The sequence below is a fragment of the Dipodomys ordii genome, unplaced genomic scaffold (genome assembly GCF_000151885.1).
Source record: "Dipodomys ordii isolate 6190 unplaced genomic scaffold, Dord_2.0 Scaffold93, whole genome shotgun sequence".
Lineage (NCBI taxonomy): Eukaryota > Metazoa > Chordata > Mammalia > Rodentia > Heteromyidae > Dipodomys > Dipodomys ordii.
In genome coordinates this window covers 2,144,240-2,156,881 of record NW_012267309.1, presented here as the reverse complement: position 1 = coordinate 2,156,881, position 12,642 = coordinate 2,144,240, and the positions used below count along the sequence as shown (strand labels likewise).

General features: G+C 46.6%; 1 protein-coding gene across 1 annotated transcript in view; it reads left to right on the top strand.

Moving 5' to 3' along the window:
• The first annotated feature begins 5,920 nt into the window (after positions 1-5,920).
• Positions 5,921-12,642, top strand: part of Phf2 (PHD finger protein 2) — a 31,672-nt gene continuing 24,950 nt past the window's right edge. Inside the window, exons 1-3 of the mRNA XM_013026433.1 lie at positions 5,921-6,025; positions 6,753-6,867; positions 10,773-10,933. Of these exons, the coding sequence (XP_012881887.1) occupies positions 10,825-10,933 (109 nt within the window). The 5' untranslated portion in view covers positions 5,921-6,025; positions 6,753-6,867; positions 10,773-10,824. The remainder of the gene's footprint in view (positions 6,026-6,752; positions 6,868-10,772; positions 10,934-12,642) is intronic.

Here is a 12,642-nt window from a genome sequence, read left to right as displayed (position 1 = left end):
TTGGTTGGAGAGAGCTGTGGCGTTTCCCTACTGCCCCGTCGCCATCTTGGTCCCCCCTCCAGATCTTAGCCTCTTAAGTAGCCTAAAGATTACAGGTGTGAGCCACTGGTACCTGGCTCTTCTTGAGCTTTTGTGCTGGACCCTCAAGCTCTACTGAAGGTAGCCTGAGCCCATGTGGAGTTCCACAGGACTCTATGCCCTGGCATCTGCAGCAGAGCACGGCTCTATAGGCAGGCTGTCACTGCACACCTTATACCTTGATACTTGGGCTATGATTTAGAGACTCCCAAATTGACAGGCCTTTGGCCACCTGCAGAGCAAGTATTCCTGCAGGACAGCTTCAGAGTAGTCACTTTCTCTTCTGGGCGTCCTCCACAGAGCAATGGTAAGTGGCAGGGTTAGGGTTTTACACTGGGACAGAGCCTAGGTTTTCTGGAGAGCAAACAGACTTTTTTAGAGAACTTAATGGGGTTTTGTGTCCCTGCAGGACACTGAGTTCTGCCCTTCCCAACCTTCTGTCAGCTTCTTTTTTTCTATCTTATTCCCCACCTCCATCCAACTCTGTGCTGGGAAATTCTATTATCTTTCTAGTTACGGGGCTTTAGGTACTGCATTGCTTTTCATCTTCTGCTGCTGGGGTCACAACTGGCTCAGATGAAACCAACTGACTTCACCTAGTGGTACAGTGAAGTGAGATAATGTTTCTGCTCCTAGGCCTTCTAAACATGCCACCACCATTCACCTCTGTTCCCGCACTGGAGGTGCCTCAGAGGCAAGATGGGTATAGTGCACAGGAACACACATGCATGTGCAGATATGGACATATGTGCACAAACCAGCACACAGATCTCAACATAGTATGTATGTAAACAAGCCAACATATATCTGTGTCATACACATTCTGGGTACCCAAAATCTGCCAATTGCTTAAGTGTCAGGTGTCCCATAGTGGTGTCCTGCAGAGGGCAGAGCAGACAGGATCACTGAGACATGAACTGCAGGAATTTTCAAACTGATATTCACTATCATTTGCTCACTTTGCATGAATGACAGGGGATTGAAATAACGTTAATAAATGAATAGTTCTTCTTTTGCCTTTAAACTAATTAATGGATTCTTCACATAAGGGCTACAGAGTAGTGTCAGGAAGCCACATTTCCTGTCATTCGGTGGATGATATTAATAACACACCAGGGCCATAGGGACCACATAACCACAAATTTGTTAAATCCTATTCAGAATCAGCAGCATCATTTACCATTTGCTTATCTTAGAAGAATATATAACATTTTTCTGTAACTGTTGTCTCTATTTCTCTCTGTCTTTGTCTGTCTGTCTCTTTTTGCCTGTAGTAGGTAAACTCGGAGCCTTATACTCTCATTTAGCCTGTTTGCTCCTGGCTGATGGTATATCATGGTATATGCCTCCATTCTGGCTTTTGTTTGTTTTCCTGGTTAATTGGAGATGGAGTCTTGCAGACTTTTCTGCCCAATCTGTGTGCAAACCTTAATTCTCCAGAGCTCAGCTTCCTGAATAGCTAGGATTACAGGTGTGAGCCACCAGTACCTGGCTCTCCTCTTCCTCATCCTCCTTTTCCTTCCTTTTTCTCCTCCTCTCTTCTCTTCCTTCTCCTCATCCTTTTCCTCCCTTCTCTTCCTCTTCCTTCTCCTCCTCCCTATTTCCTCTCCTTCTTCTTCCTCCTTCCTCCTCCCTTCTCCTTCTTTTCCTTCCTCCTTCTCTTCCTCTTCCTTTTCCTTCTTCTTTTAAAATCATTTCCCAACTATTTGTTAGGAGCAGTTGGAAAGTTTTAACCGTGGCACACTAAAATAAGTAACCAGTGTCAATGAGCATGCTTGTGAGAGTGATGGTGACTATAGTGTTAGTGGCTTGCACAGCTGGGTCTTGTGTGGCCCTAGGTGCTGGGTGTTGGGAGTTGGTGCTAGCCTCTCCATTAATGGTCCAGGCAGTAGGGGCAGTGACTCAGGGCTGGCACAGAACTAACATGGGTCCCTTTAGATATTCTGCTTCCTCTGGCTGCGGTAAGTGAGCAAGTGGATCCTGTTGTCATCCCTGGCCTGGCCCTGTGGGTACTGTACCTACCTCTGGCCCAGGTCCTAGTTCTCCCTGGGTTAGGGAAGATGAGGCCCTCTGTTCTCTGAGTCCATTTGGAACAGAAACAGAAGAACTTGGCTGTTAAAGCCACTTCTCTCTTCCCTGTCATTTCCTGGACCTTCCTGTTCAAAATCAGTTGGCTATCCTGCCGAGATGAGCCACTGCCTCTGACCTGTGCTGTCCAGTTTATTTCCTGGTGGGTGTGGGGTAGTAAGGAGTATTGGATGGAGGAAGCCATGGTGGGGGGTTGTCTCAGAGCATCCACCCTTCCAGTCCCCAAGATAGCACCTTCTCCAGCTGGTGCTCATGTAGAGCCCAGAACTCATGAGGGCTGCATAGGAGACATGGAGAGCATGGGGACCAGACTCTGAGCTGCATCCCTACCTGCTGTTTTCCCCCTGAGAGGTATGGAGCATGGTCACACACTCACATACTCACAATGCTCAGTTCTGTTGCTGGCTGGTCTCTGAATGTTACCCTGAGCTTTGGCTACCTCACCTGAGAAGTGGGTTCATGTTGACTGCTTCCTGAAGTCATGATGAGGCTGTAAGGTGCTGTCCCTATCCTTGGAACTGTGGGGTCAGATACTTTGGTAGGGAGATGAAATTTCTTTCAGGTATATTATTATTATTATTATGGGGCTATACAAAGGAGTTACAATTGCATGTCACATAAAGAGTACATTTCTTTTTGGGAAATGTCACCCCTTCCCTTGCTTTCTCACAGCTTTTCCCTTCATCTACACTCACAAGTTGTATAGTTCATTTTCAGTAGTATCTAGTGGCTACTACTGCTGCATTTGTTCACCAGTTGTCCCTCCATTTCTGTGCCTCTCTCCTAAGAACTATGTTATGTGAATATACATCATTTTACTTCTTTGCAGGGTGGATGCATTTACTTCATTTTCTTGCCTAATTACTCTAGCTAGGACTTTTATTACCATGTGGAGCAAGAATGGTGACAGCAGCACCCTATCTAATTTGTGATCTTGTGGAAGAGCTTTTAGCTGCTTATCATTGTGTGTAATGTCTGCTTTGGGAATTTTTTTCCCCTTGGTACCCGGATTTGAACTCAGTGTCTCATACTTGGCTGGATTGCTCACTCACTTTTTTTTTGGTCTGGTTGTGGGGCCTGAACTCTGGGCCTAGGCGCTGTCCCTCAGCTCTTCAGCTCAAGGCTAGTTCTCTACCACCTGAGCCACAGCGCCACTTCCGGCTTTTTTTTCTGCTTATGTGGTACTGAGGAATCGAACCCAGAGCCTCATCATGCAAAGCAAACACTCTACCACTGAACCACCTTCCCAGCCCCTATAATAGTATTTTATAATAGTTCTTTTTATTTCCTTAAGGCCAGTACCAGAGTCTTTACTTTCATTTATAGTTTCAGCAATTTTAGTCTTCTCTCTTTTTCTCTCTTGGTCAGTCTAGCTAAGTGCTTATCAACATTTGGTTTGGTTGATTTTCTCATTGCTGGGCTCATTTATACATAAATATTTTACTTGCTCTCATTTAAGAGCCCTGCATTTGGATGAGAGAAAAATTTGCTAAGGCATTTGCTTCCCCATCATCAGGTGATACCTGAAGGTTGTAAGAAGTCAGAAATAATGCCCTTCTTGATGCTTAGACCTGAGAGCACAGATTCCTGATGACGTTACTCCAGCCACACTGAGCTTCCCTCCCCAGGAGCCCATGTGCCATATGGCTCCAATCCAGGGAGGTCCTGGTGGTTTCTCTTGACATTGGTCAAGGTGACTGTGAGTGGCTCAGAGGCTGGGCTGAGGATTGGGACCTATATCCTCAGCTTATGCTAAGTGGCTAAGTGGCCATTTATAAGACCAGGCCTAACATCTGCACTGCAGTATATACTGCTTTCACAATGGTTGAGTTTAGGTAGTGGAAGAGGGAAACTCTCACCATCTCCCAACCCTGATGTAGCTGAGCCAACTCCTAGCATCTGGTCTAATCTCCAGGCTCTGTTCATCTGTAACATTACCAGCTGCTCTTGTCATTCATGTCACATTGGCCATGGACACGGTTTCATCAGGGGGAGGGACACTAGACAACATAGTTGATTTCTGTATATGGACAAATAAGTTGTCTCCCCTCCCCTTCTCCCATCCCTCCTTTCCCCTCTCCTCTCCTCTTTTTTATCTTGTAACCAAGATAAGAAACTAACAAGTTGAGTCAGGTACTGGTGGCTCATGCCTCTAATCCTAGCTACTGAGGAGGGTAGGAAAGTCCATGAAACTCTTACCTCCAATTAACCACCAGAAATCCAGAAGTAGCTCCATGGCTTAAAGCAGTAGAATGCTAGCCTTGAACAAAATTGCTCAGAGATAGCATTGAGGCCCTGAGTTCAAGCCCTATGACTGACCAAAAAAATCTTGTGTGAAGGAATTTTTGGAGTCCATTTGTTAGGGTGAGCTTACCATCCAGTGGGAACAGGGATTTGGGTCTCCTGACTAGCTCTGGCAACATACACTGCCCACAGGAATCATTTTGTTCCTATTTCCTAGTCTCTTCATTTTTACATCAGTATTAAAAAATGTCCTATTAATTTGATGGGAATAAAATTGGTATCAGCACCTTCAAGTTCCCACATAGCAAATACAACAAAAGAAAAATTCAGTCATGTTGTGAGACTGAAACCAATATTTGGAACCTTGTTTTTTGATGGATTAGTAGTGTTTGCCCTAAGTAAAAACTATCTGCCTAGTTCATGTTGATGGTGTCCAGGTGTCTCATTTCCCTGAGTTTCTCCTATATAATATTCTGTAGTTGACCCAAAGAAAAATGCCATATCATCATCATCATCATCATCATCATCATCATCATCATCATCATCATCATCATCATCATCATCGGGTCTTGCCCTTGCTGGGCTGAGTTCTCACCACATATTATAGATGGCTGCTCTTCTGTTGCGTGTGTGTGTGTGTGTGTGTGTGTCCTTGGGCTTGAACTTAGGGTTTGGCGTGTGTGTGTGTGTGTCCTTGGGCTTGAACTTAGGGTTTGGTGCTGTCCATGAGCTTTTGCATTTAAGTGCACTACCATTTGAGCCATACCTCGCTCCATTTGTGGCTTTTTGATGGTTTATTGGATATAGTCTCACAGCCTTTCCTGCCCAGACTGGCTTCAAACCATGATCCTCAGATCTCAGGATTACTAGAATGGAACAATACATTTCTGTTGTTAGAATTGTCTCTAGAAGCTTATCAATATTTTGTGTTATATCCTTTGACACTATCATCATTTCCTAAATACCTCTCAGTAATGATGAGGCCAATGCCTGCTTAGTAGACAGCTCTCTCCTGGGATAAATCTCCAAGCACGTTTGTAGGGGCCTGGAGGAAATCCAGGGATTGAGGAAGACAGGCCTGCCACCTAGCCCTTGCTATGAACACTTGGAGGCAGAACTAGGCTGGTGTCCATATGGGATGGCCTTAGGTCTGTTCTTTGCTCCAGAATGCTTCATGGGGAAGTGATGGGTGTGTCTTGGCTGAGACACTCTCTTGCCATCCCTGGGCCCTGGAGTGCCAGGGTGGTGATGGCCCTCACTGAGGCAGCCTGTGGATGAGTGGCCTATTCAGTAACTCCTCATAGTAACCATCTCTAACACTGGGTCTGGGCTGAAGATTTAGATCCAGGAAGGCAACTGTGCAGCCCTTTCCTTCCCCTCTGTCCCGGAGAACCGTAATTTCCACACAAGGCTGTTATATCTGGCTTTAGTCCCATTCTGTGAGCAGGGACCTTCCCTCAGGCTTGGCGGGTAGACGCTTCTAAGGGAGATGAAATGTAAGGGTCATGGTCTGTCTCCTTCCGTTTCAGCTGTGTTGGGGTGGAAGAAGAGGAGGCTCCAGACATTGACATTTACCACTGCCCGAACTGTGAGAAAACCCATGGAAAGTCCACGCGTAAGTACTACAGCCTGGGTAGTGATCTGTTCTTGCTGACCAAAGCAGCATGCATTTATCTGGGTTGCAGAAGGGCAGGGTCTCTGCTGGGCATCAGTCTTCACCTTGGCTGCTGGGGCTGAAATGTGCTTGGTGGCTCCTGATGGCAGTGTTACACTCTGGGGATTCTAGTACCTGGAGATTCTTCCAGCCTAGCTTACTTCCCTAATGGGATACCAACGCCCTCCTGGTTGTTTTCTTCCCTCAAAGGCAATGTTCAAAGACCTTACTACCAGTGACCCCAGCTCAGCTCAGTCATGCCCAGCTGGTCACTGCTGCATAGGGTGGACCCTATATGTGCAGCTGTGGGCCAAGCAATAGGTGCCTTACAGTTATGGGGTGGTGGTACCTCAGGTAGTCTTAAATGAGAAGGGGTTCTGGGAGACCCTTGCTTCTGGGTCAGAGAGTGATAGCAGGTCATAGTTCCATTGGGAATGTGGAGTGAAGAGGAGTCCTGAGACTGAGGGCAAAGGGGTGGGCTCTTCCATGTATGGGTATGTGTGTATGCATGTGTAGGTAGAGGGACCTTGGGGGCTGTTCCTTAGGAGAAAAGTTGGGTTTTGCTGTGTCCATAGGCTTCCCAACTTCTTTGCTGCCCCTTGGATTCCCATTGGGTCCTATTTCAGGACCACAGAGGCCAGGTGGGGCTGTGTTTGGTGATGTATCTCAACTCCTATCTCCCCGACAGTCAAGAAGAAGCGGACTTGGCACAAACATGGTCCAGGGCAGACACCTGATGTGAAGCCAGTGCAGAATGGCAGCCAGGTCTTCATCAAGGAATTACGGAGTCGGACCTTCCCCAGGTAAGAAGGCCTTTCTCAGATGGGACCTGGATGGGGTGGGGCCCAAGAGCTGGACCCTTCTCCCTTCACCTACTGTAGCCGTAGAAGTCTGTCCCTGTCAGTCATTCTAGGAGAGTGGGTGGGGAGGGAACCAAGAACCTGTTCTGGAGACAGGGGATTCCCCCACCTGGGCCCCAGCACTCTCGTGGATAGCTTTCCCCCTTTGTTGGCATCTGTCAGGGGCTGGTGAGGGGGACAGAAGATGGTGCCAGTGACTTCTCTTTGGGAAGAAAGCACTTCTCTCCCTACCTCTGATGCCTGACACCTGCCTGGTGTTGTCTCTGCACCTTGGTGGATGTCCTGAGGTGTCTGTAGAGATTTTCTGATGCCCACACCTTTGCTATGCATGAGGCCCATGCTGGGAGCCCAAGCAGGCCTCCTATGAAGGCAGGCAGTGGCCTGGTGAGAAAAAGCAGCTACTAGATGCTGCCCCCAGTCCAGCTGCCCACAGCTGTCAGATGGTTTGTTTTTGTCTGACAATCTTCATTTCTTCGCTTTGGAAGAATATTACTGTTAAGTTTGTTAAGAATGTTAAGTTTGTGGGGTTTTCTTTTGATGTTTTAAATGTATTCCCCACTCCCTTCTTGTTTATGTGATTTTTTTTAAATTTTTTTTTTTGGGTCCGTTTGTGGGGCCTGCACTCTGGGCCTGGGCACTGTCCCTCAGCTCTTCAGCTCAAGGCAAGCGCTCTGCCACTTGAGCCACAGTGCCACTTCTGGCTTTTTTTGTTCTGCTTATGTGGTGCTGAGGAATTGAACCCAGGGCCTCATGCATGCAAGGCAAGCACTCTACCACTGAGCCACCTTCCCAGCCCTTATGTGATTTTTGATAAGAATCCAGTGTCGCTTTTATCCTTACTCTGTATGTGTAAAGTATTTTATTTCTCCTCCATCTTCTTCCCTGCTTCTATGTTTACTGAGTTATAATTCACTGGTTTAAAGTGAAGAATTAATGGCTTTTTAAATGTGCCTAGAATCATGCATCTTCACCAGTCAATTTTAGAACCTTTTCCTCATCCCCCCCAAAAGAATACCTTTATTCCTTACCCCTGTCTTACACCCCCTTCCCCACAACCTTAAGCAACTACTAATCTACTTTTGTTCACATTGTATTCACCAGTACTTCATTCCTTTTTTGGCTGAGTAATATTCCATTGTATGACAAAATATTTTCTTGTTTATCCATTCTTAAGTGATGGGCATTTGGATTGTTTCTACATTTTGACTACTATGAATAATTCTTGTTTAAGTGTTCTTGTACAAATATGTTTGTGTAGTCATATGTTTTCATTTTTTCTACGAGCAGAATTGCTGTGACCTATGGTAATTCCTTCTCTAATTGTTTGAGGACCTTCTAGGCTATTCTAAAGCAGGGGCACACTATTTGACATTCCTGCCAGCAGTGTATGGTTAGTTTTTTGATTCTGGCTATCCTAATGTGTGAAGTACCACCTCATGTACTTTCATTTGTATTTTTCTGGTGACTAGAGATGCTGAGTAGCCTTTCTTTGTGTTCAGGGTTCTTCGTGTATCTTGGAGAAAGGCCTAGTGAGATCCATTGTCTTGTCCTTTTTTTTTTCCTTTTTATTATTGAGTTGTAATACAAAATAATGTTCATTATTATATATTCTACATATATATCCCTTATCAGATATAGGCTTGGAAATACTCTTCCCTATTCTGTGGTAAAAGTACTTTTGTATTTTTAGTATCCTTTGAAGCAGACAAGTAATTTTGATGCTGTCCAGTTTATCTGATATTTCTCTTTTCCTTGTGCTTTTGTTGTCATAGCTCAGAATCCTTTATCAACTCCAAGGACATGAAGCTTTATCATTGTTTTCTTCTAAAAGTTTTGTCACTGTAGCAACTACAGTTTATTCTTTGATACATGCTAAGTCAAAAGTTTTTTAGGAACAGCAACTTGCTTTTATAATCTTTGTTCTCTTTCACTCTTCTTTCCGTCCCCCTCCCTGATCTTCTATTTCTGTACATAGTGCAAGGACTTACTTCTGGATGCTCAATTCTGTCCCATTACTCTATCTCTTCTTACTCTAGTACCCTATTCTCCTGGCTGGTGTCTCTAGAAGTCATGAAGTGTCATCCAACAAGGTCATCTGAATGCCTGGCATTTTATCCAACATTTCAAGTAATTGAATGTAACTTTTCCCACACAATACACTTTTCTATCTCATATGAAAGTACTTCTTTCCTATTCTGTGGATTGTACTTTTGATTTTCCAGTCTGGATTTGGTATGAATTTGGAACTCTCACCAGTGAGATAAGAGCTAGAGGTCTGGATTTACCAATGCTAATCTCTACCTAGTGGGAGACTTGTGGCTTCCTAAGCTTACTTGGTACCACCTTGGTATCCCTGGCCTTGCTCAGTTGTCTATGTAATATTTTCTTCTTCCTTTTTTTTCCAGTCACTCTGTCACTATTACTATGTGTTCAATCTAGCTTTTCCTTCCTGACTTTAACTAACTCCTCAACAAAACTGGATACTCCAGTCTCCTTGTCCTAGATGTCCTGTCCTTTCTTGGGTTTTCCTGCTACCTACTTGCCTCCTCTATTGACTGCTGTCTCTGAGACATTGCCTGCCCAGACCTCAGCTCTTGGCCCCTGCTCTGAGATTCCACAACCTTTCTCCAGCTTCTTGATCTTCTGTCCATCTACTGGCACATGCCCTTGGGAAGCTGACTCAGACTAGCTTTGTCCCAAGTCTAGCTCTGTATGCTCATTACCCACCGCTCCTGCTTCCAGGCCTCTGTGTGATGTGTTGCTGGTTTCTCTAAGGCATACCCAGCTGTCAGCCTGTGTGCTTTTTATGGACCTGTTCTCAGCATTTCCAGCCAGGGGTTGCTTCAGCAGGGTCCACACACCCAAGGCAGTGCCCAGCATACATTGGATGAGACAGAGAACATCCAGCTGTGTGACTCTGAACAGATTATATACCCTCTGGGCCACATGGTCCCTGGAAGATCTTAGGATGACTGCACATTCTCAGTCAATTTCCCTTCTGCACGACCACATCTACCTCTGGATCTGTGGTAGCAGCAGCATCCAGGATTAGACATTCTCACAAGGATCACAGTAACCAACCTGGTGGAGTCCTTGCCCTGACCCTGCCACCTCAGCCAAGGCAGGAGTTTGGGGCAGGCAGGGCTGGGCAGGACAGGGGACAGCTAAAGCCTGAGTTTTTATTTCTCCATGTAGCTTTGGCTAAGGCCCTCCAAGCCATGTACTATATAGCCTCTGAGAACCTTCTCCGAGGTGGACTCTTGCTAGTTCTTTTCTGGTCATCCCTGATCCTGGTAGCTGCTGCTCTTGCAGTGAAATTGGATGCATGGAACTTGACAAGTTGCACTGGGTTGATGGGGAAACTAAGTCCAAGAGGGGTGAGAAAGGTGACTTCTATATCTGAGAGTGTGTGTGGCTGCACTAAGCAGTTCCTAGGTCTCCTGATGGGTGATGTTAGCTCAGAGCCAGGAAGGTGATGTCCCTGCTATGGAGATATGATTTCCTGAGAGTGCGTGTGAGGATCTCACATCCCAGTGATGCAGTTGGATGTGGGGTTTGACTGGAGACCTGGACTTATTATATCCGCCCAGGAGGGCTCTCCCTGGACAGTGTTCCCTGTGTAGCTCATTTTGACAGTGCCTCATGCCTCCGCCAGCCCAGGGGTAATGGAGGGATCTGTTTTTTCCTCACCTATTAGGCTGGCTGGCATGACTAGTGAGAGAGATTCACCTAGGTCACAGTGGCTCTTGCCTCCCTGCGCTTTGTGCGTGTGGTTAGCCTGTGGCTGACCTTCCTGGGGTGCATGTAGCCAGATGTGGCATGGACTCTGACCCACACTTTCCCTACAGCGCTGAAGATGTGGTGTCCCGTGTGCCAGGCAGCCAGCTCACATTGGGCTACATGGAGGAACATGGTTTCACTGAACCCATTCTTGTCCCCAAGAAAGATGGGCTGGGCCTGGCTGTCCCAGCCCCCACGTTCTATGTCAGTGACGTCGAGAACTATGTGGGTAAGTGCTGGCTCTTTCGCATCTTGTGGGGGCCTGGAGTTGGGAGGCCTTGACATTGTTAACTATCATGTGCACACATCTTTAGCACCCTAGCCATGTTCTGGGTATTATGTGAGCAGGTTAACCCCTGGCCTCTATTCTAGGAATTCTTAGATGGTACTGGGTTCTCCCAAGTGGATCCTAGTAGGAACCCCTTGCCTCTCAGTTGTTTTAATCACAAACAACCTGCTCTGGTGATCCCTTGGTTTTCCCAGCTATGAATTCTGCTGTGCGATGTCACATGCCCTGCTATGTCCAGGATCCTTGAGCTCTACGAGGCTCTTTCCCCATCCTGGCTGCCAGCCAAGGGCCAGGCCTTCCTCACCCACACTGCAACCTGCCTCCCACACTGCCCTTCTGGATTCTTCTGGGATTCTGCCGATGCCTTTTGTAGCTGCTATCACATGTCCACTTACAGCCATGGTTCTGTGACATGCCTAGTCAGGGCACTTGTGGGCAGAGAAAAGTGCAGCATGATAGATGAGAGGCAGAAGCTTAGCTTTGTAGTGATTCTGGTGGGGCTGGCAGCTGCCAGGCTGGGCTCTGAGGTCCCTGTGGTTGCCAGGCTCAGGTATTGCTGGAGGTAACTTTGTGGCTGGCATTGGTAGGAGAGGATGTAGGCTGGTGAACTGCATACAAGTTGCTCTGAGCTTGTCTGTCCACATCTGTGAAGCCCACAGTGGGTAGGTTCTGGGGTCCAGTGAGAACACCAGGCACCTGGTGGCTTCCACCTGGGAAGCCATTATATTTTTTTTCAGCCAAGGGGTAGAACAACATGGACTACAGGAGCTGTGAGGCCTCTGAGAAGAGGCTGTTCACCCTGGGCTGGGGTTAAGGGGAATGGGAGGTCTGTGGAGGAGGTTCATTCTGTGGGTCCCTTCTCAAAAGGGAGTGCAGATAGGTAGGGCTGGAGCTGTGCCGTACCGGGGCCTTTAGTCAGCAGTGCTTAGCTATGGGCAGACAGGAAAGCTGTTTCTGCTCTGCTCCACCACGTTGGTGAGCCAGCTTCTACCCAGCTTTTCCATGAGGGTAGTAAGTTTACCAGGCACATGGCAGTCTGGCTCTGCTCACCAGCGACTGCCTTTCTTCTACTACATCACATCTGCTCTACCAGCCTTGTTCAGGGTTGCTTCTGCCAGGCATGAGCAACCACTGAGAAAGTGATACTGTTTGGTATTAGACATTTCACTCCTGTGATGTAAGAGTGATTTTCATCCCGCTCATAGTAGGAGATGGGAATCTACTCTGTCATTGTGGCCTGGGGCTGCCCTGGCTACTAGAGCCCTGGTCTTCCATAGTTATGCCGATAGGAACAGGGAAGATATGCTTCTTAAAGGTGTTTATTGCTTTTATGTTCTTCTTTTCATTTATTTAAATTATGGAACTTTTTAAATATATGAAATGAGAGCAATGAAAAGTAAGCCAGGTGTACCTGCACTGGCCACAAACGATCAGCTGGTTTTCTGTCCTCCCTGTTTTTCTTTGGCTTGGAGTATTTCAGAGTGGATCACCTTTTCACTGGTAAAACTCAGTATGCAGCTCTCACAGCTAACTTTTAAAAAAATTATTGTGGCTGGAGATGTGGCTTAGTGGTAGAGTGCTTGCCTAGCATGCATGAAGCCCTGGCTTCCATTCCTCAGTACCACATGCACAGAAATAGCCAGAAGTAA